Genomic DNA, 25203 nt, shown 5'->3' with positions numbered 1-25203 from the left:
GGTTCCTAGTATGCATTTGCTGTTAGTTTCTCACATGACTTCACATTAATCTTCATACTGTCCATAATTATTTTATCCTTTTATCTGCTTTCTTTAATCTCTCTTTGAAGGACCTTGTACTTTGTATTCTAAAGCTAAAAATTACTATAATTTTTTGCCTTTTTTTCCCTCTGGAATATTCAATCTAAATATATTATAATCAGTATTACATGCTTTGTGTCAGGACTCAGGACTCTTGGAAATTAGGGAGGAAAAACCTCAAACCCTCCCAAGGCAGACAAAACCTTGCCAGTTGTAGGGTTCTGTATGTATTGCATGTATTGCTCCCCTCTCCGTTCCCTGTCCCTCTCCTAACTCATTCCATGGTGCAGATCCAGGAGATACTCTTCTGCTGCTTGAATGTTAGTGTGTAAGCATGCATAAATGGGAAGAAAAAAGAAGGTGCAAATGTTGCTTGGATCTAACATTTTAGAGCCCTCTTCAAAAGCAAAGAAAGTCTGACACATAGAACACCTTGTGAATTCCATTAACTTTAGGGAAAATAACAGCCTGCGCATCAGTGACATGCTTTTTGAAATGTCTGTGTTAAGAATTTTAGTGAAGACAAATTTTGGGATGGATGTCTTTTAAAAGGAACTAAATGTTAGTAAATTGATATAAGAATCTGGTATTTACTGTTCTTTGCAGCTGTTGAAGCACTGCTGTTGTTATGACTATCAGTTTTAGTGATTTGTATTTTTTAGAAGTCATATACAGTGAGGTTAAAGTTTAGAGACTGAGAATGGAAAAGTTTGTCCTTTTTCTTGTCTCAGTAACACAAAGATGTGGGGAAGGAGAGACCTGACGTTAGCTTCCTTTTGGAGACTCTATATGGGCTGTGGGTAAAAGGAGCTGAATGATGGGAAAGATCCTCCTGACTGAGGATTTCACATGAACAGGACCCTTCAGAAGTGGTTACTTGGTAGATTATTCACTGAAAACTGTAAAGGTCTGCTGTATGGATTTGATTAGTCCTCTTGGGAGAGCTTTGTATCCCTACTTGGCCATGTGGATATGGTGAGTTTAGAACAAGGTGGGTTTTTTTTCCTCTGCAAAGGTCTGTGTCATTTCAGACTATTTAGCAATGCTCTGGATTTTTGAGTTTTCACTGCTATATCTATGGTTATATGTTCAACCTCCAGACTTGTAAAGTTACCCAAGTTTTAAAGGAATTGTGGCATTTGAGAAGGTTCCTGTGATACATTCTTATTTCATCTTTGCTTTCTGTATCCACTGTGGATAAGGTTTTATGGCATAGTGATGACCTGAAAACATGGTCCCCACCAGTCTGGCTCTTTGTGTCTCAGTCAGGTGTGACCTTTTTGTCACATGACATGTGTGGGGTGAATGCACACAGCCTTTTTTGCTATTGGTATGAACCTCCTTTTCTCTCCCTCCCAATAAGGACAAAAGCCCTTACCTCGTGAAAAAGTAACGCCTGAGGTACAGGTTACACACAGATAACACATATCTGGCTGATGCTGGAAATAAGTCCTGTTGTATTCTCTGAAAATATCAGTATTCTTGTTGGAGACATATTGGTGCTGGACATCTTGGTTTGCTTTGCAAAATGAAATTTCTCTTTGGTGTTACAAAAGAGAGAGGTCTGGCTTACCCAGACAGGTCTTCGGTCCCTAACTTTTACCTTTATATGACTTTCCTTGGAAAAATGTAATTAAGCTGTTGAGTATCCTTCAGGAGCTACAGGTTTTCCAGACTTTATTTGGGTTTCGGGGACAAGCTTTTCTTAGGCAGGGATGGCAGGTGGAAAGCAGTTTGGTAGAAAATAGCTCAAAATGGAGATTAATGAAGTTGTTTATGAGATTTGACAAAGGCTATCCTAATATCATCTGATTAAGTAGTGACCCCATTATGTGCTCTAATTTAATCAGCTGATTTACCTAAACATCTTTGGAGTATAATCAGGAAGTTCACAGACTTTTAAATTATATTTTAAATTCTTAATACTTACTGTTTGGTGAAGAATTTCTGCCTTTTTTCCCCCTCTGTTGTGTATATAGGTAATATATCATTATTTAAGCTTGAGAACACCCCTATGAGTTGGGGACCCTATCAAGGACTTTCCATGAAGACAGGTTCTATTACTTCTTGGGGGACTGAGGTGAGAGTGGTCGTTCTTCACGCCCTTAATCCACAAAATAATTGATAATGGGCTGTAGCTTTGCAGATGGTTTTCAGGAATACAGCATTATAATGATGGTGGTGAATATTAATTCAATATCATCTGTTTAACTCTTCCAGAATCATTGTGTGTTTTCTGGAAATAAAGCTTTATGCAAAAAACCCCAAGAATACAAACTTGATTCTTTTGCAAAGAAAAGCTCCGCATTTAACTAATATATTTCTAATACTTTTTTTTTCTTTTTGAATGTGAAAAGAATTCTTCACTAAGGTGAAACTGTCTACTTTGAATTGTACTGAACAAGCAAAATGTAAAGACTCTGTTACTTAATCTTTAGGATTTAAAGCATTTATTTAATGTATATTAGGTATTTCTTTTGGCTTGTCTGTACCATCTGTTTTAAAATATGTCTTAAAACCTGACACAGGCTTCAAGCCGTCAAGAAGATGAACAAGTGGTCCTCGTCAGAACAGATGGAAGTGGAAGGGCATGGCCTGTGATGGGACCAGCAGAGCCACTGGAGCCAAAAGGAGGACGAAGAAAGCAGCAGATGGTAAGTTTTACAAATCTTCAGTATTGAACTGCAAGTCTTAAATGAACTCGTAGTTTTACCTCTATGATGCCATAATTAATGAGTATCTTATCAGAAAGTCAATAGGTAATTATAAAGTTCCTTTTGGAAGATGATAGTAATTAAGTATTACAGTACATATTTATTAAGCATATATTTAGTTTATTTTCAGATTGCATTTCCCAAGGGATCACTTTAGGGCTTATTTCAATGCATGTTCAAGGAAAAGTTATCACAGTCTCTTAGTTTATATTACATAAAGTTATGTAAATAACGAAGATTAGCAGAGCTGCATATTTCTGAATTAAGAAAGATTTTACTGAGATACTCATGTCTCAGGGGCTAATTTCACTTTCTTTCTAATACAAAATATGGCTACTGATGATAAGAATTATGACTTAATATTTTTAACAAAGTGCTTTGGAGAATAATAAGAGGCTTGGAAGCTGGAGCAGTGTTTTATTCCTAGGATAGTTGCTTCCAATAGTAAATACAGTAGCACTTTGATCTATTTGAGATAAGAGGAGGTGACACTACCTCATAATTCTAGCAAGCATTCTTGATTAGTAGGACAGATCAGTTTGCAGCACTGCTATGGAGAAGTGAAAGACACAAGAGGGTAAGGAATTTGTTGTCATTATCCTGTTGTTTCCATTTTGGAAAATGCTATCCTGGTTTATGTTAATGACCACTCCCTGTACTCCTTCTGAATTTAGTTTAGTCCTATCCTAAGGGACATCTCTGTTCTCTTGTGCACTCTGTCTAAGATGGCAACATTTCCCAGAGGTACCGTATTCACACAAGTTTTCAGTGCTGTCTGTGATTACTGTGTTTCAGTAATGTCTGTGACTTTACAAAAGCTTTAGAGTTGTCAATAATGAAAATGACTTTGTAGAATATTTCAATTTTATGAGCTAATTAACTGTTTCAGTGAAATACTGTTTATCTTTCCCAAGTGGTAATGTTCTAGCTCTGATACCTTAAGGATCACCTTAGTGACTTTGGGAAAAGGCTGTGTTTTCATTTAGGTGTAGTGATGCAATTGAAGAAAGGGCAAGATGTTTTTCTCCTTAGATAAAACAGAGCTGTTCGCTCACTTGTTTTGGATCTGCTTAGCTTGATTCATGGTTCTTTAAACATGTTGAAATTGTTAGGGTCTGAATTTTGTAGTTATCTTTCTCATTAGGCTAATATTTATTTTTAATGTGGTTGCTTCCAGATGCCTACTCATGTAGATAAAGAGAGAGTAAGGTATTTTCAGGATGATGATAGTATGAACCTGAAGGATTTAGTCAAAAATGAGAAGATGAGAACAGCAGAGGATCAAAACTCACTGTTCATGCGTATGGCATCAAAGGTAAGATGTTGTGTGTATGACTTTTTAATTAAGCATGTTATTATTAGAAATATCAGGGAGGACATGAGGCTTGAGTAAAGGGAAGGCCTGGAGGAAGATGAGAATTGTTTATGGTTACATAATTATGCAGGACTGTCAAAAATAGGGGTCATTGTAAATTGTAAACTGTAGAATTTCCAGCTACAAAGCGAGGATTTTTCTAACATTGTGAAGCATCGGAGCTGATTCTTAAGATCCACTTTAGAAAGTCACTGGAGAGGTGTACAGATTTTGGTGATGTGTCTCGGCTGTCCTATTTTAAATGCCATCTGAAAGGCATTATGGGTATACAAGGAATTAAAATGTCTAGTTCAGGCACAGGAGATTATGCTACAGAACTCTCAAATAAAAAGGAAGAGATCCTTTCATAGGTATTTAGGCAATAAATCCAGATGAAAGGCAGAGTTAATGAAAGCAAAATGTTGGTACTCTTGAAACTGAGTAAGGCCATGACTGTATATACACAAGAGGCTGTTGATGCTTGATTTGAGAGTCATTGTGAGTCTGCAAACATCGTCTCAGTGCTGGTGAAATTAAAAGGAGAATCAGAATTTTGGAGGTTATGAAAAGGGAGAATTTAGGAACATTTTAAAGCATGTAGTGAATGCATGGTGCACCCGTATCTTCAATGCTGCCCAAGCTGTTAAAGCTTACCCTGTAATCAGGGGCACAGAGTGGTGGCCATTTGAAGAAAACCTAAGTAAACAAAATTTCTTCAGCTTGGAGGGAGTGGGTGGATGGGTAGGGGAAGACAGCTGCTAGGCTAGAACAATTAGCATAAAAGTTTAATAGAATACAACTATTTTTGTTTCTCATATGGGAAGTGGCCACAGAACAGAGTTTAATGTGAAAGTTTGAGATTTTTTTTCAGTGAAGAAAGTAATTGTAGAACTTGTGTTGTAGAGCATGAAATGCAGCAGAGGCCTTAATTGTGAGTGGGAGCAAAAAAAAGATAGGGCAACTTACTGAAATACTGTTTCATTGTTAAATATGAAATAGGAAGATCTAGATAGGTTTTGGCTCAGGATTTCCACAGTAAGTGCTGAGAGCTCCAAATGTGTAGCAGAAGAGTCAGTTCTATGAGCTTTCCCCCATACATGTTACCCATTGCCGGAGATTGATTTTGCAATATAAAATGGTCATACTGGAAGATAAAGCAGCTGGGTTTAGTATGTTTCATTCTAAAAGCCTGTTTATTTTCTTTTTTTTGTTTCACTTTTGTTTTCTTGTTTTGTTTTTGTTTAGTTTTTTTGAAGGATAGAATTATTAATAATGGTACAAGAATGTATTGTGTTTTCTAGCCTATGCAAATACTTCATTTTAGTTTTGGAAGGCTCTGAATTCCTACTAACTTCAGTGAGCTTTGGATCAGATGCTACGTAATGTTTCTTTTTTGTTACTGGGCAAAAATGTGCTACTTCACATGATTTTATTAGAATGAGTTTCTTGACTAACCTTTTAAGATTGAGTCATACTATTTATTTACTGGCGAAGTGTATTGGAGCATGTGCTCAAAGTAGATATTTTGTCAAAGTATGTATTTTGTCAAAGCCCTTAAAATGTCCATATTTTAATTTGTGGTGCTGTAGTCCTTCAGTCCTATGCAATGTCACATTCAGGTTTTAGAGGTAGTTTTATTCGGCTTTCGTAAAAAGAAGTGTCTCAGATCCCAATTGTTCTTCTCTGTTAAGATCTAAAATGCTTTTGGTAGTTTCTGTGCAGGTGTTTCTCAGATCCTGTCACCATGAAATGTGATGCTCTTCCCTGATGGTGGTTGTTTCTTGATCTTAGATTAAGAAACTGGCTCCTAGGCCTCCCTGAGGTTTCCATGTCTTTCCGTGTCTGTAGAGTGCATTCTTATTCACAACACAAGATCAGTGTTACCACTGAAGTGTTGGCAGGAGTCTGAAAAATTTGGGTGTGACCTCAGATATTCTAGATAATTGTTTATCTACTTTATAAGCCTATACTGCATGGAATATCTATATTATGATCTGGGGCTCAGTAAGTTAGTCTTCAAAATTCTTGCATCTCTCCTCAGTGGTTTCAGCAAGGTGTTTCATTCCAGCAGGAAGTTTAGCAAACAAACCTCTTTTGCCAGTTTTAGTTTGGTAACATAGTACACAAATTTGACACATACAAATTACTTTATCTTTCTGCTTTCATTTGAGAAATGAAAAGATTATCAACCAAAATTTATCTATCATATTGCAGAAGAGTGGTGGGAGGAAACTGCTGCAAGTCCAAAAATGGTATCCTGCCTAGGATGGGAGAGGGGAGATCCTGTCCCTTAAATTCTGTTCAATGATTTTATTCATCTAATCACTGTGAATTGCCTGAGGCACTATTCTCTTCTCAGACTATGCCCAAAAGAAACTTCCAGCCCCTCAGTTGCTGAGGATGGAGGGAATGGGTGCTGCTCTCACAAATGCGAACAATGAGAACGACTGACCAGCGTGTTTTCTGGCTTTTACACAGCTGCATGCTCTGCTCTAGATCAGTGTTACTCTCCTGATATTTAGTGCTTTAATGGTATTTCAAATCAAATACAGGCTAGTTGTTATTGAAGATGATAACATAATTGCAGTTTTGTAGAGAGAGATGGGGATGTTGAAATAGAATGGTGTAATTCAAGAAAGGATTTATTTCCTCAAATGGGACTTGGAAGAAATACCTGTAGGTAGACCCAAAGTCTCTCTTCATGAAACCTCTGTGTGATCCCATTGGCAAGTGAAAGTCTGTATGTTATCTCATGCTAGACTCCCACTCAGATTGACAGACTAAATATCTGCAGTGTTCAAGCCATGCTTGTACTTACTAAATCTTTTACCCACCTCTCCTTTTCTCAAGAGCTCAATGAGATGGAGGGATTTTGCTGTCTCCTTGCTATTTGTTTACCTGTTGAGTCTTTGTTTTAAGTTTAGATTCTGACTTATCACTGCCCTCTTGTCCATTCTTATTTTTGTAGTCATGGTTCTAAGACAACCCTGCTGTGCTTGAGGCTTTTACCCCCTGTTGCCCTTAGGCCTCTATTTGAAGGTGGCTGATGTGGGTGTCACTTATCTCAGCAGTTTGAAATGTTACCTTTCCCACAGCCATCACATGCATGCCATTATGTCAAATTTATGAATACCATGAAAAAAAGACCCACATCTTCAGTTTACAGTGGTGGAAAAAGTTTTTTTAAAACCCAACATTAATCTTTTTGATATATGGAAAAAAGCAGGCCTAGATTTTGGTTTGTTCATGTTTCGCTGTTATGTTTCAAGGAAAAAAAAACAATTTAAATTACTATTTCTACTTTTTATTTTCTTCACCTTTGAAAGTGGTTTTCGTTCTCACTGTTGTAGAAGCATGACTTCAGGATATAAAAAAACCAATAAAACGTTTGAAAACTATTTTTTCTGACATTTCTAGAGTACAAAATATGTGTGAAGTCTTAGATTTTCACTACTGATAGCTTTAAGTACCCTGTCTGTAATTTCTTCAGTCTGACTGTTGTAAGTGGTTCAATTTTCCCACATTCATGCTGTTAAGATTTATGTAATCCTTTCACTTATGTCAATAGATGCTTGTGGGTGTTTAGAGACTGATTCCTAGAACATTACCTCAAGAGAAATTACCTTGTATTTGTATATATTAATTCAACTAAAGCATTTCTTTCCTTTTTATATTTTACTTAAAGAAAGAGGGAATGATTAGTTTGTGTTGTTCATCAGGACCTTTTAATTTTGGGCAGAAACTGATTTTATTTTAAAATATGTGCAGTAATTCCTAGGAGGAATTCAGCAGTGAAAAATAAAATGCCTTATTAGTAATGCTGACCTTCCTTTATGTATTTAGCCAAGAGGTATTCTGGTATTACAGGTTTGCAAAAAGGAAATTTGCAAGTTGCCTTTCCTTGCGTCTGTAAAAGTCTATAAAATGCAAAATTACTTTCAGCCTGATCATTTTTACTTGCTGTGCAAATCTACCTGTTCACATTTTTGCATTTCCATCATCATAAACCAAAATAATAGTATTGAAAAAACCTTAGAAGGTAAAGGGAAAAATGCAAAATGTTGCTTCTGCTGCTACTATTATGTAAAGAACCTTTTCCTTTTCCTTCTTCACATGGTGAAGCAATTTTAGCACAATATTTAATAGACATGATAAAGCCAGCAAAGCTCTGGCTCTGTTGCTTTTTACATTTACTTAAAAATCACATGCATGGTTTGCTGAAAAAAATTCTTGCGAATACCCAGGAGAAATAATTCCCAACTCTTTGTTCTGCTACATTTCAATTCAATGCATTAAACATCCTTCTGTGTATATTGTGTGGACACAAAGTTAAAGCTGTTCCTGCATGTGGAAACAAATCAACAGCAGCGACAGCTGGATTAGGGAAGAAAACCTGGTAACAGTAAGAACTGTGTAGATGTAGCCCATTCTAAATGACTGCATAAATATTTAGGATTTTTCCAGAATTATGTTAAAGTTACAAGATATGTTGCAAATGAAGACTTGTGCAGGACAGTCTTCCCTAGACATTAAAATTATGGCCAGGAATAACTGTAAAGTGAAATGATAATCAGAATTTTAATAGTAGAATTCTATGGCTGAAGGTATTTTTGTTTGGTTTACATTTTATGCCATTGACTTTTATATAAAGTTTTATCTGTCCTAATAACTACTTCTAGCAAAATCTACGGTTTTAATTTCCAGTAACAGAAACAAAAATTAAGTTAGTCCCTGGCCATTGAGCAGTTCTCTGACATCTGTTTTTTGCTTGACTTCTGCTGCTCAAAGGTAATTCTGAACTACCTTGCTCACCAGCATAGTGGATAATCATTTCTTGTCAGTGACACAGGCTTTAAAAGCACTGTGTGCACTGATATCTTAAAATCCTTTGATACTATGTGTTTAAAATATTCTTTATTACAGTGTGCTGATAGGTTTTGAAAACGCCTATTTGCTGAATTATACGATGAATCAAACCTACAAATTCAAATGTCTATGATCACAGGGAGACTGGAATGGTAATAAGGTTTACATGATAAAATTTTGTCTTCGTTTGTCTTAAGCAAATACTATTTGAGATCAGAAAAACTCTTTTGAGGTGATTTTGTTGTTCAGAATAGGTGCTAAATGATGAATAAATTTAAATGTGATGAGATGTATTCTTATGTCACTCAGGTTTGTATTCTAAAATAATAGATTATTCTTCTTTGCAGCTTCCTAAAATATATTGTGATACAACATTCCACAAATATTAACTCTGTCATTTAAAGACGTCAGTGTTGCCATGACAATTTAAACCCAAACTGATACATTTTATACAATCTATAGACTTTTTTTTCCACAAATTTTTCAAGCAGATGCACTTTTATTAGCTTACGTGGAAGTAACTAGCTATGATTGCGTTAGCAAGGAAACAGGAAAAGCAGAAGTTCAATAGTTGCGTACAAATTGGAGCAAGAAAATAAGCAGAAAATAAACAGTACAAAAAGGCTGAAAATAACCCACACTGGAACCATGCAGGTATCTTTTGTTCCCAGCTAATTGTGTTTAATAGAATTTTCCCATTTCATCCTCAAATTTCACAGGAAATTTGAAGAGGGAAAAAAGTATACTTGAGGTTTTATACAAGTATAATCTTGATCATTAGGAGTTCTGTCTCTTAAGGTTGCCTTTCAGTATCACAATGACACTAAATTATTTAGCGGAGCTTTTTATTTGAAGGGGCCACCCCAAAAGCAAGAAATAACAGCAGAGGTAGAAATAAGAGACACAACATGCAGCACACATGAGGTGGAGTGTGTAGGAAGCCAGCAGTGTATAAGACCCCAGGGGTTTTACTGTGGAATAAGAAAAACAGAATTGGTTTAAAATCGAGCTATGAGATATGGTTCCAATGGCCTGAATGTAGGTTGGCAGAAAAATGAGGCTGACCCTGGAGCTTACCTTGCACAGATTTGCAAGGGTTACTTGAGGAAGTAGCCCTGTGCCACGGTGCCTGATGGCTTTGCTAATGTAACAAATTAAAAAGGGCTTCAATTATTTAGTAAACAGAATGTTATATAATGAAATAATTCTTGTAATATATTCATATTATTCATGGCAATTATCATGATAAGGATTTAATCAGAAAATACAACACTGTAATTTTTCCCTCTCTCAAATCATTCTAATTTATGCATAGTCAGATGCTGATTTCTTTCTAAACTCCTGTGCTGAATGCTTAGAAATCTCATGCCTTTCCTTGGGTTTTAGCCACATTTACACTGTATTTGAACTGTCCAAATGAAAGCCCAGAGAGGGCTCATGAGAGAAGTTTGGATGCCTTCCCTGACTGCTTTTTAAACATTTGTGTATTACAGGCCTGTCTTGGCCAGGGCAAGCACAACTGTGATTCTTCTCTGTTGGTTAAACAAAAACTGCATCCTGGTTGTGGAAAATCAGATGGGTGCTAGAAATGACAGAGTTACACAATTATGCCATGAGATGTGGGAGGCCGTGGCATTTTGCCTGGTGCTAAGAGTCCTAAAGCTGCCTTTGTGTCCTCTGGTTAATCAGTGCTTGCCAAAAGAGAAGGGAGAACTGGAAAAAAAAAGAGGGAGTATATGAATGAAGAGTGTGGCAGATAAGCTGAGAATAAAGAAAAGTGAAGTAGGAAAAAGAACACTGGGGACTGTAAAGCTGATCTGTCTTATGAACATGTCAGTTTAGCACAGCTCTGGGCTTTGGCCAGCATCTGGTAGAAATAAGGACTTCAGGTGTATTGCCCTTGTAGATACCTGAATTTTGTTTGTTAGCTTCAGGTAATTCAATGGTGTATTGCAGAACATCCCAGCTTTAAACTGATAGATCAAAATGACGCCCGGCTTCTTTCTGATCTCTGTGCAGCACCTGAGCAGCAAGGGTGATACCAAACAATGTCAATCATGGCAAGGGAACTAAATACACAACTTCCAAAATGCGTTGGCTTTCATGTTCAGCAGGTGTGATGCTGCACCTCTGATGCAGAACAGCAGCTTTCTATCAGCTCTAATACAACAGCATAGTTCCTTCTTTGCTTGTGTACTAGTTCTGTCTTTGGTATGGAAGAATATATGTATGAAAGAAATCGGTTTTTAAATGATTACTTGCTTTCCTTCTGGCATTTAAAGAACAATTTCTTCTTGTTCTTTCAATTCCCCTTTAACTTCTTTTTGAGAGATTTAGTTATAGCCAAATAATGTGATTAGCAGAACTCTTTGGGCACCTTATTGTACAAATAGAAGTATAAATGTTTTAAAAGAGGGATGGAGCACCTCTTCTATGAAGACAGGCTGAGAGAGTTGGGGTATTTCAGCCTGCAGAAGGGAAGGAGACCGTAACACTTTCCAGTACCTAAAAGGGGGGTTGGAAAAAAGAGGGAGAGCAACTTTTCACACAGGCAGATAGATACAGCATGGGCTAGTGACCCCAAACAGTAAGAGGGTAGATGTAGTTTAGTTATTTGGAATAAATTCCTTACTTTGAGGGAAATCAGACACTGGGACAGGTTACCCAGAAAAGCTGTGGATGCCCAGCCCTGGAGTGTCCAAGACCAGGCTGGATGGGGCCCTGGGAAGCTTGGCTTAGATCTTTAAAGTCTCTTTCAACCTAAACCATTGTATGGTTCTGTGATCTGTTGGTCATGACTGTACCACAAGAAAAAAATTCTGGATTTTACACTGCACCTACTTGATAAAAGTTTGCTACTTTATATGTAAGAATTTTGCTTTGGATCTCAGATATCATGTTGTATACAGCAATAAATCCATCTTGAAGAGAGACATCTTCCAGGCTGTTTAATAAGATCAATATTTATTCTACCACAAGGGATTTTGTGGAGTAGTTTGAAAAGTGCTATTATTTAAACGAGGTTGTGTGTAACAAACCAGAAATTTCCATGACTACTTCTAAGTGCAAGCAGAGCAAAGTAGTAATGGTATTCTGTGCTATGTGTGATACTCCTGATAGTCGAAGTGGTGTGATTTCCACTCTTCCTTTCCTCTCTAGTCTGCCAACTGTCATGTTTCCTGTGTATTTCTATTCTCATGGCAGAGTTTTTATTTAAAAGAAAACCCCAAACTTTATGTTTAGTAATAACAAAATGCTGCTGTTCTCTAAGCAGTGCTTCTGCTGCAGGTCTAAATTGACCTTTTTAATGCTTATATGACAGAAGAAGAGAGACTTGATTTTAGACACCCAAATCACTACGTATTTTTTCTAAATCTCAGGAATCCCCTTCTTCTGTTAAATGTAGAATTACAGTATTGTAATGAAGTTAGAAGAATGGAGTTGAACTCTTGAACAGTTGATTTCAGTCTGCAGTGGCTTCCAGTGCACATAATGCACATAAGCGGTTAAGTATATCATAGCTGAATAAAATAATATTACAGAGGCTCCTCCTCAGTTGTTTGATAAGGAAAGTACTGAGCACATTTAAAATAAGGGATTGATCTGTGTTAGAGGACTGTAGTATTTGAAAAAAGCAAGAGCTGCTGTCTTTTTGGGGGAAAGTTACTTATGTACTCTACAAAAAAAAAAATCTGTCCTTTTTTTTTAAATTTTATGTATAGACAGATATATAAAATTATCTACAGAAACTATGCCTGGGATATTTGGAAGAATTTCCTTAGTTTGGAGGCTGAGCTTCAGTCGTGATAGCATGCCTTCCAAATGCCTTCAGTTAACATTAGTCCTTTGCTAGGGCTACCCTAGTTAGTATCCTAAAATATATTAAGATTTGTTGTGGTGTGCAACAGTGCACTCAAAAAGACTTAGTATTGAAAGCAAAGACTTTTTTCCTCCCAAAATGGCTTAGTCCTGTTCATTTGGTAAGAATAACTGTGGGCATATTTTCACAGAATGTGAATATGAAGTGCAGACTCATGGTCTAGTTATTTCACAAAAGATGATTTAATGGTAGTTGTAAAAGGAGAGGAGGAGGGGAAGGGAGAGAATAAAATATATGATATGACTGATATATAAAATTGTGCATCTATTTAAAGGTAGCTGAAGTTATGTCAAGATAACACTGAAATACCTAGCCCTTAATTTGAAATGGAATATAGTAATATATTCTTCTCACTGCTGTCACATATCTATATTTTAATATCTCTGCTAAAATTGTGTATGACTGCTCTCAGGAGAGGTATCTGATGATTCCATCTGCAGCAGATGCCATATGAAAGGAAGAAATGCTACTGCTTATGTACTTTATGCTTTTCTCAAGGAAGGATACTACAAAGAGCTAAGTATTTTTTCTTGCTACTTTATAAATACATGCAATTTTTCTGCATATCTTTTCAGCTCATGGAAAAAACTGACAGAGAGTACTACACTCTGGATGACATGTTTGTTTCCAAAGCAGCCAAGAGAGCACGCAGTGGGGAAGAGGAAGAAGTACAAAGAAGAAAAGCGATCCGTGAGCACCAGCAACTCGCTGCTTGCATGGAAAAGTGCCCCTACTGCTTTGATAGCAGTGAACTTTCTAAACATCTTATTATTGCAATTGGCACCAAGGTAAGAAAATAGCAATTTAACACAAATGTAGAAATAAAAAAGGAATGATGTTAGAGTGTTTAAAATTAGGAATGAAATTGCTTCTATGGAAGGATTTATTGTTCTGCATCTTATTCTCCTTCCCCTTTCAGTTGATTCCACAACTTCATCACGGATGAGGAGGAAAAAGATATAAATCTGTCATGAATTTTAAAGCTAATCTTTGATGTCACGTTTGTAGAAGACAGAAGTAATAATGAAAGATCTCAGTGGAGAGATTAGACTGTAGATGGATTTGTGGAAGACTAAATCACACTTTACTAGAGGAAATTTGAACTGGTGAAGAACTGTATCTTGATATCAAAGAAAATTAGGTGGAGAATTCCATTTTTAAGCTTAAAATAATTTGAAATAGACAGAAGTTTGGTTTGGAAACCTTTCTGCTTCTGTTAATGTTTTTAAAAGCTGCATAAATATTTGGATTTATAACATCTGAAATACTTCAATGTAGCCTTTTTTATCTGTTCTTTTCTCTACAGTTTTCATTTGTTATTTATGTTTTCATTTGATCTGAAACTCTTTATAGGTAAAGGAATTAGGTGCACAGACATGTTTTAAGGTACATTGCATTCCTTGTTTTTAGAGATTTTATATATATAAATTAATACAGGTGCATATCTTTGAGTATGTATGTGTATATAATCTGTTTATCTATCTAATAGATAGATAAATATACAGGATATCCTGGTTTTGGCTGGGATAGTTACTTTTCTTCCCAATAGCTGATACAGTGCTGTGTTAATGAGACACTGATGTTTTTAGTTGTTGCTAAGTAGTGCTCAGGGACTCTTCTGCTTCTCGTACTGCCCCGCCAGTGGGAAGGTGGGAGGGGCACAAGAAGTTGAGCTGACTCTACCTGACCTAAGGGATATTCCAGACCATATGACTTCATGCTCAGTGGATAAACTCAGGGGAAGGTTGGCCAGGGCCAGTGCTTGGGAAGTGGCTGGGCAACAGCTGGTGGATTCTGAGCAATTTCATTATGCATCACTTGGTTTGTACATTGTTGTTGTTATCATCATCATCATTGTTATTTGATTTCCTGTCCTTTTAAACTGTATATCAACCTACAAATCCTACTTTATTTCTGGATTCTCTCCCCCTGTCCCACTGGGAACAGGGAGTGAGTGAACAGCTGTGTGGTGTCTAGCTGCCTGCCAGGTTAAACTATGACACACAGCATGTAGTGTGTGTATATATATATATATATAGTGTGTATATATATATATATGTACACACACACACATATATACACATATACATACATATACATATTATTAAAAATGCATACAATTATATATCTATATTCAAAAAATGGAATGCACTAAACAGTATGATTTCATAACAGGTATGATACCAGTTGGTTTATAAGGCTGATATTACTGCCTTGGTGGTGGAACTGCTCTGTGGATACTACTGGTTCGTTTGAGATACTGGTGGATAATGGGCCCTTATAAAAAGCACTCAAATTGCTAACACCTTGCTGTAATTAGTAGCTAATGGATTCTGTTAGCTTAAATTTAGAAAACAATGAATTTTTTAGCCCCAGCAATTAGAAGGTTTTTCATGCTGGAAGACTGGGCACTTGAGTTTTTGTCTGTTGTTCCTAGGTGTACTTGTCTCTACCAAGCAGCCAGTCCCTTACTGAAGGTCACTGCCTGATATGCCCTCTACAGCACCATACTGCAGCCACTCTTTTGGATGAAGACATCTGGGAAGAAATCCAGGTCTGCTGAGAAACTGTCTCCTTTTCTAACACTTCTGTAAAATAATTTTGTTGTTGATAATAATATCCTTGTCGTAAGTACATGTTTTCGTAATTTGCAGTCTGGCAGCTCTATTCTGATTCCACTAAGGGGCAGAACGTTCTCACATTGTGAATGAAAATTAGTGGTCAAGTATTCACAGGAAAGAGAGGCAGGGTAAATACTGAAGCAAATTTTCCATTTATAAGCACTAGAAGAAGTTTCCTGGAATGCTGCAGGACATGCATCCTTGGAGGTCTTTGAAATCATGTTAGAGGAATGTCTGTTGGAAATGAAGTAGGTACAGCTGATCCCTTACAGCAAATAAAATAACTGGCTTCATAGGATTTTCTTGGGAGTGCCAAGGAAAAGAAAAGAATTGTTAGAGCAGGCAGATTATTTAAAATGAAATACCAATATGTTGTTTACATATCTTCAGTTTTTTAATCTGTTTTTGGGTGGATATCGATTTAAAAAGAACTATCTTACTCTTAAAATCAATGATATCCCTGTTTGAATCCAATATTCTAACTTTTTTGAAAAGAATTATAGATTGTTGCAGGATGGGTTGTGCTTTCCAACTCTCTTATGAAGACATTTTGAAGATTTTGAGGTGTGTTTTCTTTGGAGATGGAAAATCAAGGGAGAGATGTAACAAGCTTCTGTCTAAGAGATTGACTGTGTTTGTCAACCCCCTATCCTGCCATTGCAAGGGGATTATTACAAGGGGAAAGCAATTTGCAACCTCTTATATAGAAATATTGGAGACTGTATCAGGCTAGAGGAAGGTTTCATTGCTGTAGTTGCTGAGATTTAAAGCCAGCATCATTTATAACTTTCTAATAATTTAAATAATGTTGCTCTTGCCTCAAGTCTGACAGATGGATTCTCTGACTTTTCAAATTTGCTCCACACATCAAGTCTCATGTCTGATGTTGTTTCATATAGTAAATTATGCTCCCTTCCAACCAGGAAGAAAGTGAGTTCTCTTGCATATGTCAGAAATGACTAAGAAAGTTGGATAAGAAGCAAATAAGTGCAACAAGTAGGATCAGGAGGAACAAAAGAGCATGCAGAAAAGTGATAAATATGTTTATCCTGGATCTTCTGTTTACCCTAAGCTCTTAACTAAACAATTGCGATTTTTAAATTGTACGAGAAAGAAAATAGAATAAGGAAAAGATAAGCAGATGCAGTCCCTGTCTTCAACACTAGTCTTTTACGTGCTAGAAAAGGCTACTAGTTGCTAGTTGCTAACTAATAGCTAGCTATTTGCTAAAACCATTATCCTTAGATCCTGTGAATATATTCATAGACAGCTTAGATATTTCTTTGCAGTGAAGTATTTTGGAAAGTGATGGATACATGCCTTTTTTTCACCAACTTCTATGCATTACAGAAGAATGAGTCTGGAAAGCTTTAGCAAGAAAGAGTATAAGCAGACAATGACTAAACTAACTTTCTGATGGCAGAGACGTATTTTTGTTACTGTTGAAGGGAAAAAAAATTACCACACTTGAAGAATTCACAAAATGTTGTGTGAAGTATGTGTTTTAGCTAACTATTTTTGCCATTTTTTTGTTTTTTTTGAAATATTGGAGTAAAACAAAAAGAATTCTTTTATCCTGTATGCCTTCAAGCTCTTGAATTTAACATATTGTGTAGTTTAGACACTGATGTGCTCACTTGCCAAAGCAAATATGCATGGAATATTTTTTCTCTGAAAAGATATAAATCTTTACACATTCTGTGTTGACTGAACTGTTGCATGTATTGATGTTGTGTGCATCCAAGCATAAGCCAAGCCTTCTTATTTCTCCTTATGGATGGTTTTCTCCTTTCCAATGCTAATTATTCTTGATGCTTTGGCCTGCCCAGAATTTGGAGGAAAAGTCCAATGCATTTAAAAACAAATGCAATTGGGAAAATTCAGCTAACATCTGCTGATATTCTAGGTGTTTTGGTGGGTTTAAATTTCAGTTAATACTGCAGGGTAGCAGCTGTAAGTAATAGTCTTTCTCAGCCTTTGTTATCTCACCACATTGCTTGCTTCAGTGTGGTTCAGAAGTAGAGGTCTGGTGGCTGGAGTGACAAGATCAAAAGTTGTTAATCCAGAGTAGCCTGTCACCCTGTGCTGTAGAGCCCATATCAGTCACTGAACACTGGGCAGCCTCTTCTGGCTGTAATTCAGCTGTTGCTTTAGGGGAATGATGGTACCATGTCACAGCAGGGAGCTGCTCATTAGTGAGGAAAAATTCAGGGCACAAGGGCCTGCTTTGGAGAGCTTAAATGCCTAGTTTAGATAGATATGTGGCCACATTTCTTAGACTTTCAGTTTGATTCATACTGAGCAAGATGGAGAGCTCAAGTTCTAGTCCCATTGCATTGAAAACCTGGTAGTGATTTGTTTTCCTTCTATTTTACTTCAGTACTTGCTGATGTTGGTGATATCATCATGCTGATGTTGGTTTGATTCATCATCTCTCCATTTACATTAAGATAAGGAATCTTAAACCTTTATATGGGATTAGCCTTTTAATGGTGCTGTTTGTACTTCTGAGCATTGTTAACTGGGAAAAACTATCAGTGCAAAAAGGACTACCTATAAATTATGTGAGTCTTAGGACTGTGATACCTTGGTCTGTGAGGCTCCTACAGTTTCAGTGATTTCTTGGCTTACACTGTGGAAATGGTGTAGAAGCGCGTGGAAGACAAAAATCTTCATTTTTAAAAAGCATTTTTCAAGATCTTGTGAAACTTTCAGAAACATTCACCCTATCAGAAAGTTAGATCTTTTGTGCACTTGAAAATGGGTTTGAATGACTCTCAGAAATCATCCCTTGTTCTTGATAATTTGTCCAGCATCTGAACATTGTAAGCTGTAGAATGATGCTCTTGCATATCTTCTGTGCAAATACTGTCTGTCAAGAGTCAGGGAACAGCCAGAGCCAGCTGCTCTGCAGGAAAGCAAGTCAGGGGTTCAAGGTGATGGGCAAGGCAGGTAGGGGAAGTCTTCTCACTGACGGGGCACACTCCCATGATGCCAGTCAGGAGTGTTCCCGTGGTAGTAGGCAATGTCATCCAGTGATGGCCAGGCAGGTTTACAGTGATGACTTGGACCGAGAACTGCCGGGTACTGGGCTGGGCACAGACATCCCTGAAACAGCCCAGGCAAGGACCAAAAGAGACAGCCTGGACTTCATTGCAGCTCCTGAGTGACAGGGGGCCAGGCCCACACTTCTCACCACTCTTTAATACCCATCTCTTTCTGCTGGATCTGATCCAGTTCACAACTGCAGCACATCACTGCTTCCCACCTACACGGGCAGCCAGAGCCCCAGCAGGCAGAAGAGGCTGCAAGGCCTCTTGGGTGTGCAGGACCCTGACACTGGAGCTATCAGAATTAACTGAAATATACTTTGAATTAGGAGCAGCACCTCATTCCTCTGACAGGGAACTCATAGATACAGTTTGAGGCTACATGTATTGAGTATTACATTTGATTTGCTGTTTTTTGAGGCATTTATTAATATTTTACTTAAAGATCAAGCATGCTTAGTGGAAATACTTTCCTTCTCATTTCTTTTTTTTTTGTTAAACTATATAATTGGAAGGAGTAGTAAAATGGTAATTGTAACTATGATCAATAAAAGCCAGGTCATTCCTCTTTTAGAAACTGCAAGCTTGGGACCTACTGTTAAAGTCATGTTGTTTTATGGAGCACTATGGTTAAGAAGTTCAACATAGTTTCAATTTCAGCTGTAACAATAAGTGGTATTTATTAAAACTAAGTTTGTAGTGTTAATTATATTGTGTATTTCAAAAAAAATTTCTAGACTTCCTATGTATTTAGCATAGGGAATATAATTAATATTAAATTAGTAAATATTAGAGGATTTTCCTGGTATGATTGCTACTGTTTTCCATTTTATTGTTAGCTGATGACAAATATACTGTGCTAGCGAAATAATATATTATATCTGAAAGTTCTGCAGTTAGTTTAAATTACACTTTTTTTTTTCTTCAAACAGATGTTCCGAAATGCATTGGTGAAAATGTTTGAATCCAAAGACTTGGACTGTGTGTTCCTAGAAACAAACATGAGTATGAAGAAGCGGTATCATATGGTGTATGAATGCATTCCTCTTCCAAAAGAAGTAGGAGATATGGCTCCAATCTACTTCAAGGTACATGAAAATGTTTTTTCTGAAGTCATTTCAGTTGTATATCATAATTCATCTATTTCTGGAAAACATTTTTAATATTCAAGTGCTGTTTTTCATAAGATGTATTCTTTGATCCTTCTTCTGGATCCATTATTTGCTAATATGCCTTGATCTTAAAATAAACAGTGTGAAATAATTCAGTTTTTCAAGTAGTCAGTGGAAGAGCTGTTTTTCACTGAGCATTTGCCAAGTCTGACTGCACTGAAAATACTAGAAGAAGATGAGAGAATTGTGGTCTCATGAAGTGCTTCAAAGATTGCAGTGCTTCTTACTTGAGTCCTGTAGTATAAACTTAAAACACAATACTTGTGCCTTGGCAAGCATTAAATGAGAAAATAACGATACCTATTTTAAGAAATACCAACATAGATATTGTTTCGTCCCCATTTCATTTCAGTAAGCCCAAATTCTACATGTGTCTTAGGCCTCAGATCAACATTATATACAGCATGATAGATATTTCTTCTGTAGCTTTTTTGCTCTTTCCCCTGACCTTTTAAGGAAAGGTTCTTTGAGGATTTTTCCTGGAACTGAGTCCTTACAGCTTTTAGCAACTGACTCATCATTTGCCTTTTATAAGTAAATTATTTTATTTGATTTTTGAAATACTATTTATGCTTTCTGGAAATAACGTGATTAGGTTTTGATAAAGTGAGGCAGCAGTATGGTGAACAACAATACAGTAATTTTTACCACATTTGAAATGCTCCAGCTGTGAGATCTGGCTGCTATGTTTCAGGTGCTGGTAAAGCTTGTGTTTTATTTGACACAAAGAAAAAGAAAGAACAAGATTTAGTGCAATGTTATTTATTTTGGAAGTATCTACCATTAAAATGCACAGCAAATGAAATTTAAAAGGTACCTACCCTACACTATACCCAATTCCATACTATGGGGAATACAGAATCAGCTTTGGGTATTTAAGGGTAATCATCCTTCTAAGCTGGATTCTTCTCTTAGTGTTTAAAAGAGAAAGAAGGCTAATTTAGTGTAATAAATTCATAAGAGGTTTTGTATGGGATGAGTAAAAAGAGAATGTGACCTTTTATTTGAAACTTGTGTCAGGCAAAACTTAGGTTAAAAGAAAAAAGAAACAGAGGAACCAAACTGGGTGGTTCTGAAGATACTATATGATGTCTTTATAAAGTAGCTTGTGGAAATGAGCAAGGTTACCGAAAATAAAGTTACTTTGTTAAGAAGTAATTCTTATTTGCACTAGTACAATGTACTTCACTACAGTTAGTTCTTAATTTGCTGTATGATGGACTATTTTCACCTTTAGATAAAATCATTTTACAGAAAGCTATAATGGAGTCTGATGAAGAGTGGTCTATGAACAAGAAGTTAGTTGATCTTTCTTCAAAAGATATTCGGAAATCTGTAAGTAATGAAGTGTTTTGTTTCCTGAATTTATCAACAAATTCTTCTAACATTTTTCCATTATTAACATTCTTTCAAAAAGAGAAGAAAGGGAACACAATTAAATTAGTGCATCAGAAGATGGCATAGGTATGAGGATAATTACCAGTCTACACTCTTAACTGACATTAGGGAAAAGATTCCCATTTATTTCAACAACTGGGGGACTAAGCTGCCAGCATTAGTTGAAAACAAAGCTGACACTTTGAGGACATGTACTGGCATAATTTTCTTGATTAACTTTAAGAATTAAGGTAGATCAAAGATTTGCAAATTACTTTCCTGGAACAAATATGATGTGTCTTTTTCATTAGCCTAGAACAGCCGTTTGTGTTGCTAAGTTTATGAAGTGAAAATATAAATAGCATTATGAATCTTTTTTTTTTTTGTAAAATAAGGGAACAGTACCTTCTCTGTCTCCTGGATACTGAGATGAAACATCTTTATATAAACAAATCTTAAAGGAATAATACTGGATCTGTTATGTTCAAAGATTGTTCCGTCATTTGAGGTGGAAGATGTGTTACATAGCCATACACTTTTGTGACTGTTATATATTTACTGAAGGTAGGCCAGTTTTCAGATTGTCAGGGCAGTTCTTTGCATTAATACAATCTATCTAAACATAAATTGTTACACAGTTGTATGATTTTAACATTACTGTAGGGTAAGAAATGTTTGTAGACTTCAGGAAGGTGGGAGAGTGTGGCTTAGAGACTGAGCTGAGGTTTGGGAGTCTGCAGGATTGTATCTGGTGGTACCTGGCTGGAAGGTCAGACACAGCTGAGACATCAGCTAGTCGGTGGATTGTGTGCAGAAATGGTGAGAAATAAGACAGAGCTGACCTTTTCTTTAAGGTGTCACCTGCTAACCCATTTTTCCTTGTTTAATGATTTTTTTGAAGTCCATTTAAAGTGTTAAATGTTTCTTGCTATGCTACATTGCTCCTCTGTATTTTATCTTAATTATTTTTAGATTCAGTATTTGAAGTGATACATGGAACATGCCTCCTGAAAGTTTTGTGGTTATTTGGACTGTAGCAAAGGAAATGCTAATGAATTGAAGGCTTTGTAAATCTTACCAGTACAGAAACATCCTCTACAATTAGAGTGAAAAATAACTTGTTGCAGTGAAACAGCAGAAATTCCTTGCAGTTGCAATAAATGGATCCACTTATGTTAGACTGAAGGGTCTTTGTTATGGCAGATATCCAGCATCTCCCCTGCAGACTGACAAGTTGTCTTGTCTGATTTGGCAAGTTAAGGATAATACCTGTCCCTTCACATAGAGGGAGTTTCTGGTAATCTGTTGTCCAAAAAATTGTTTCTCCTTTCCCCTAAGTGTCAGTTTTTTCACTGGATAAATATTTCCCATTACCAGTCAACATCTTATCTTTAATAAATGCAGCTTGCTGGTGGGTGTCTTAAAATTTCTGTTACGTAATTTGGAGATGTGGAGTCAGGGAGGCATTTGCCCTCTGTGGACACTGCTGCCTGGGGTCCCATCTCTGACCTGCTATTCCAGCTGTGGCCTCTGGAAGTTCTACCACTCCAGTCAACTTTCCTTCAATGTCTTTTAGACCAGTTGCTGTATGTTGTTATTTTGCCTTTCCTGCTTTAGAATTGCTTAGCTATTTCTCTGTTGCAATTTTATCCTATATGAAGTTGGTTTGAGAAGTAGTTTAAAATAAAACATGATACTATCAACTGCAAATCCATGTTCAAATTCATTCTCTTGTTGGGAGGTTGTCTAAATGCCAACAATGTTTGTTAAACATCTGAAAATGTGGTTTTGCATGTGTAGGTTCCTAAAGGGTTGCCGTACTTTTCTGTGGACTTTGGCCTTCAGGGAGGATTTGCTCATGTAATTGAAGATCAACACAATTTTCCTCATTACTTTGGAAAGGTATTGTTATGTAAAAGATTAATTTACCAATTATACTCTGTTTTGGAAAATACAAGTAATTAAACCACGTTGCTGCCAGAACAGTAACTTTGATGTACCCTATCTCAGTTTATTATCTGTCTTCTCTTGATGACTCATTGTAACTTGGCTTGTTGAATGAAGGAGTAGTTGATTTTTCACTAGCTGATTCTGAGATTGTGATTCTAAATTCGTGTTTCTTTTCATTTGATCTGAACTGCTGATACTTGACATTATACATATATAATCTTATAGATGGAAGATACTTGCATCTACTTAAGAGTTTTCATGGCCATAGTACTGATACATAGGAACACTGACACCTGCTTGTGTAAATTAGTGTGCATACGCATACAAACTCACAGACAACTTCTACTAAAATCCTCATGCAGTTAAATTGCTACTCATGGTAGAGTGTAAAATGTGTATACAAGGAGAGCTGTAATAAATTCTTCCTTTCTTTCTTACATCACAGAAGACATTTTTTGAAAGAGTCAGTGTTGCAAAAACATGAAGAGTGGTTGTGGAGAAATATAACACTAGAAACAGCAAAGTGGGCAGCTTGCGTTCTCTGAACTTAATCACAAATGCATTAATGCATTAACAGGCTTGCAATATTAGGACATTTAAGCAGTACATTAATGTGCTGTGCTTACAAGAATTTTGCTGAGGCAGCCATCTAACAACTGCAGTTCTATATTTAAATGGGTATATTTTTCAGCATTTCGAGTTTGAATTAGTACTTGAAGAAAATAATTTGAAATCTCATAATTTGAAAATACATATTTCTTTATTCTGTGATAAGATAGTGTTAAGTAATATGATAATTTTGCATTTATCACTATCTATCTTACTTTTTCTTGCAAAGGAAATTATTGGTGGCATGCTGGACTTGGAACCACGGCTCTGGAGAAAAGGAATCAGACAGAACTTTGAGGAGCAGCGGAAAAAGGTGTTGCAGTTTGCACAGTGGTGGAAACCATATGACTTCACCAAAAAGAAAGAATGAGAACAACCTGGAGTCAAGGACTGTATAAGGCACGAGCTACACTAAAGGATACTTTAGATGTTAAGCATAACACCAATGTGTTAGGTGTGGCTAATATATTTAGAAATATAGGATATTATTTAACCGCTGATGTTCGTTTCGGACACTGGATCACATGTACCTATAAGCCTGAAAAACCAGATTTGTACAGTGAGTTTAGTTTTTCCTTTTTCAGCTGAGCAGCCAAAAGGATAATATCCTCATGGCCATTTGAGTTCTTAAAAATGTAACTTTTGCTTTTGGAGTTTTTATAATCTTTGAGACAACTGATATTTTTTTGTATTGTATTAAACCAGTGCTTAATTATCATGGTGAACTTCTCTTGAAAATGGTGTACATTTTAAGAACATTTTTATTAATACAAATACATTGCTGCAGAATGAAATTGAACAGAAAATAGTCTTCTGATTTTGTGTCATTGTGGTCTTTAAATTGAGGTCATTGCAGTAACACAAACATTCACAAAGGATGTGATTGGTAAACCTGCTGTTGCTCCCCTGCACAAGAATGAATGCAATTCTTTTGTACTTTCTTTCAATATGAAGTAGTGTTTTTCAAGCACAAAGGATAATGAGACAGTCCATAGCTTCTGGCAAATGACAATTTTAATAGTAACAGTTACTTTTGGTAGTAGTAAAAGAAGAATCTCTGGGAAAAACACTCTTTGATGGCCAGCAAAGAAGAAAATCATCACAGGGATCTCCCCAGGTGACTCTCCTTTCCTGGGGGTCCCCTCTGGTATCACAGGTGGTTTGTCATAATAATATACCCTTAGAGTTTTCATCAAGAGCAGATGAAGGCCTCAAAATCCCTGCTTGTTTTTCCTGCCTGTGATGCCATTAGAGCTGTTTGAAGTGTGCTCTGACCAGGGGCAAGAGTTGCATGTTAATTGATTGTTAAGCATGGATATCACTAGGAAATGCCTACATGCTATTTCAAGGATCCTTTTCCACCATTTTATTTGCTAGATTTTCTTTGTTCTTTTGTGTAAAAGATATGAAATGAGGGTAGGGAAGTGTGAGGTGGGGAAAGGATCATTCTTGCATCAGTGTCCACCACTTCCTGTGGAGACCCTGACATAGCAGGCTTGGGCTTTGCAGGCAGGGAGCTGGGAGAACAG

At 36.6% G+C, this 25203-nt stretch overlaps 1 protein-coding gene across 1 annotated transcript in view; it reads left to right on the top strand.

The window, feature by feature from the left end:
* The window catches only part of CWF19L2 (CWF19 like cell cycle control factor 2), a 58895-nt gene extending 34483 nt beyond the window's left edge, over positions 1-24412 (top strand). Inside the window, exons 11-18 of the mRNA XM_063394583.1 lie at positions 2610-2735; positions 3973-4110; positions 13471-13683; positions 15333-15449; positions 19499-19654; positions 20993-21073; positions 22916-23017; positions 23904-24412. Of these exons, the coding sequence (XP_063250653.1) occupies positions 2610-2735; positions 3973-4110; positions 13471-13683; positions 15333-15449; positions 19499-19654; positions 20993-21073; positions 22916-23017; positions 23904-24044 (1074 nt within the window). The 3' untranslated portion in view covers positions 24045-24412. The remainder of the gene's footprint in view (positions 1-2609; positions 2736-3972; positions 4111-13470; positions 13684-15332; positions 15450-19498; positions 19655-20992; positions 21074-22915; positions 23018-23903) is intronic.
* The last annotated feature ends 791 nt before the right edge of the window (positions 24413-25203 follow it).

The sequence above is a fragment of the Prinia subflava genome, chromosome 3, assembly GCF_021018805.1.
Source record: "Prinia subflava isolate CZ2003 ecotype Zambia chromosome 3, Cam_Psub_1.2, whole genome shotgun sequence".
Classification (NCBI taxonomy): domain Eukaryota; kingdom Metazoa; phylum Chordata; class Aves; order Passeriformes; family Cisticolidae; genus Prinia; species Prinia subflava.
Note: the sequence above shows the minus strand (reverse complement) of the source record. Positions and strands in the feature narration are given on the sequence as shown.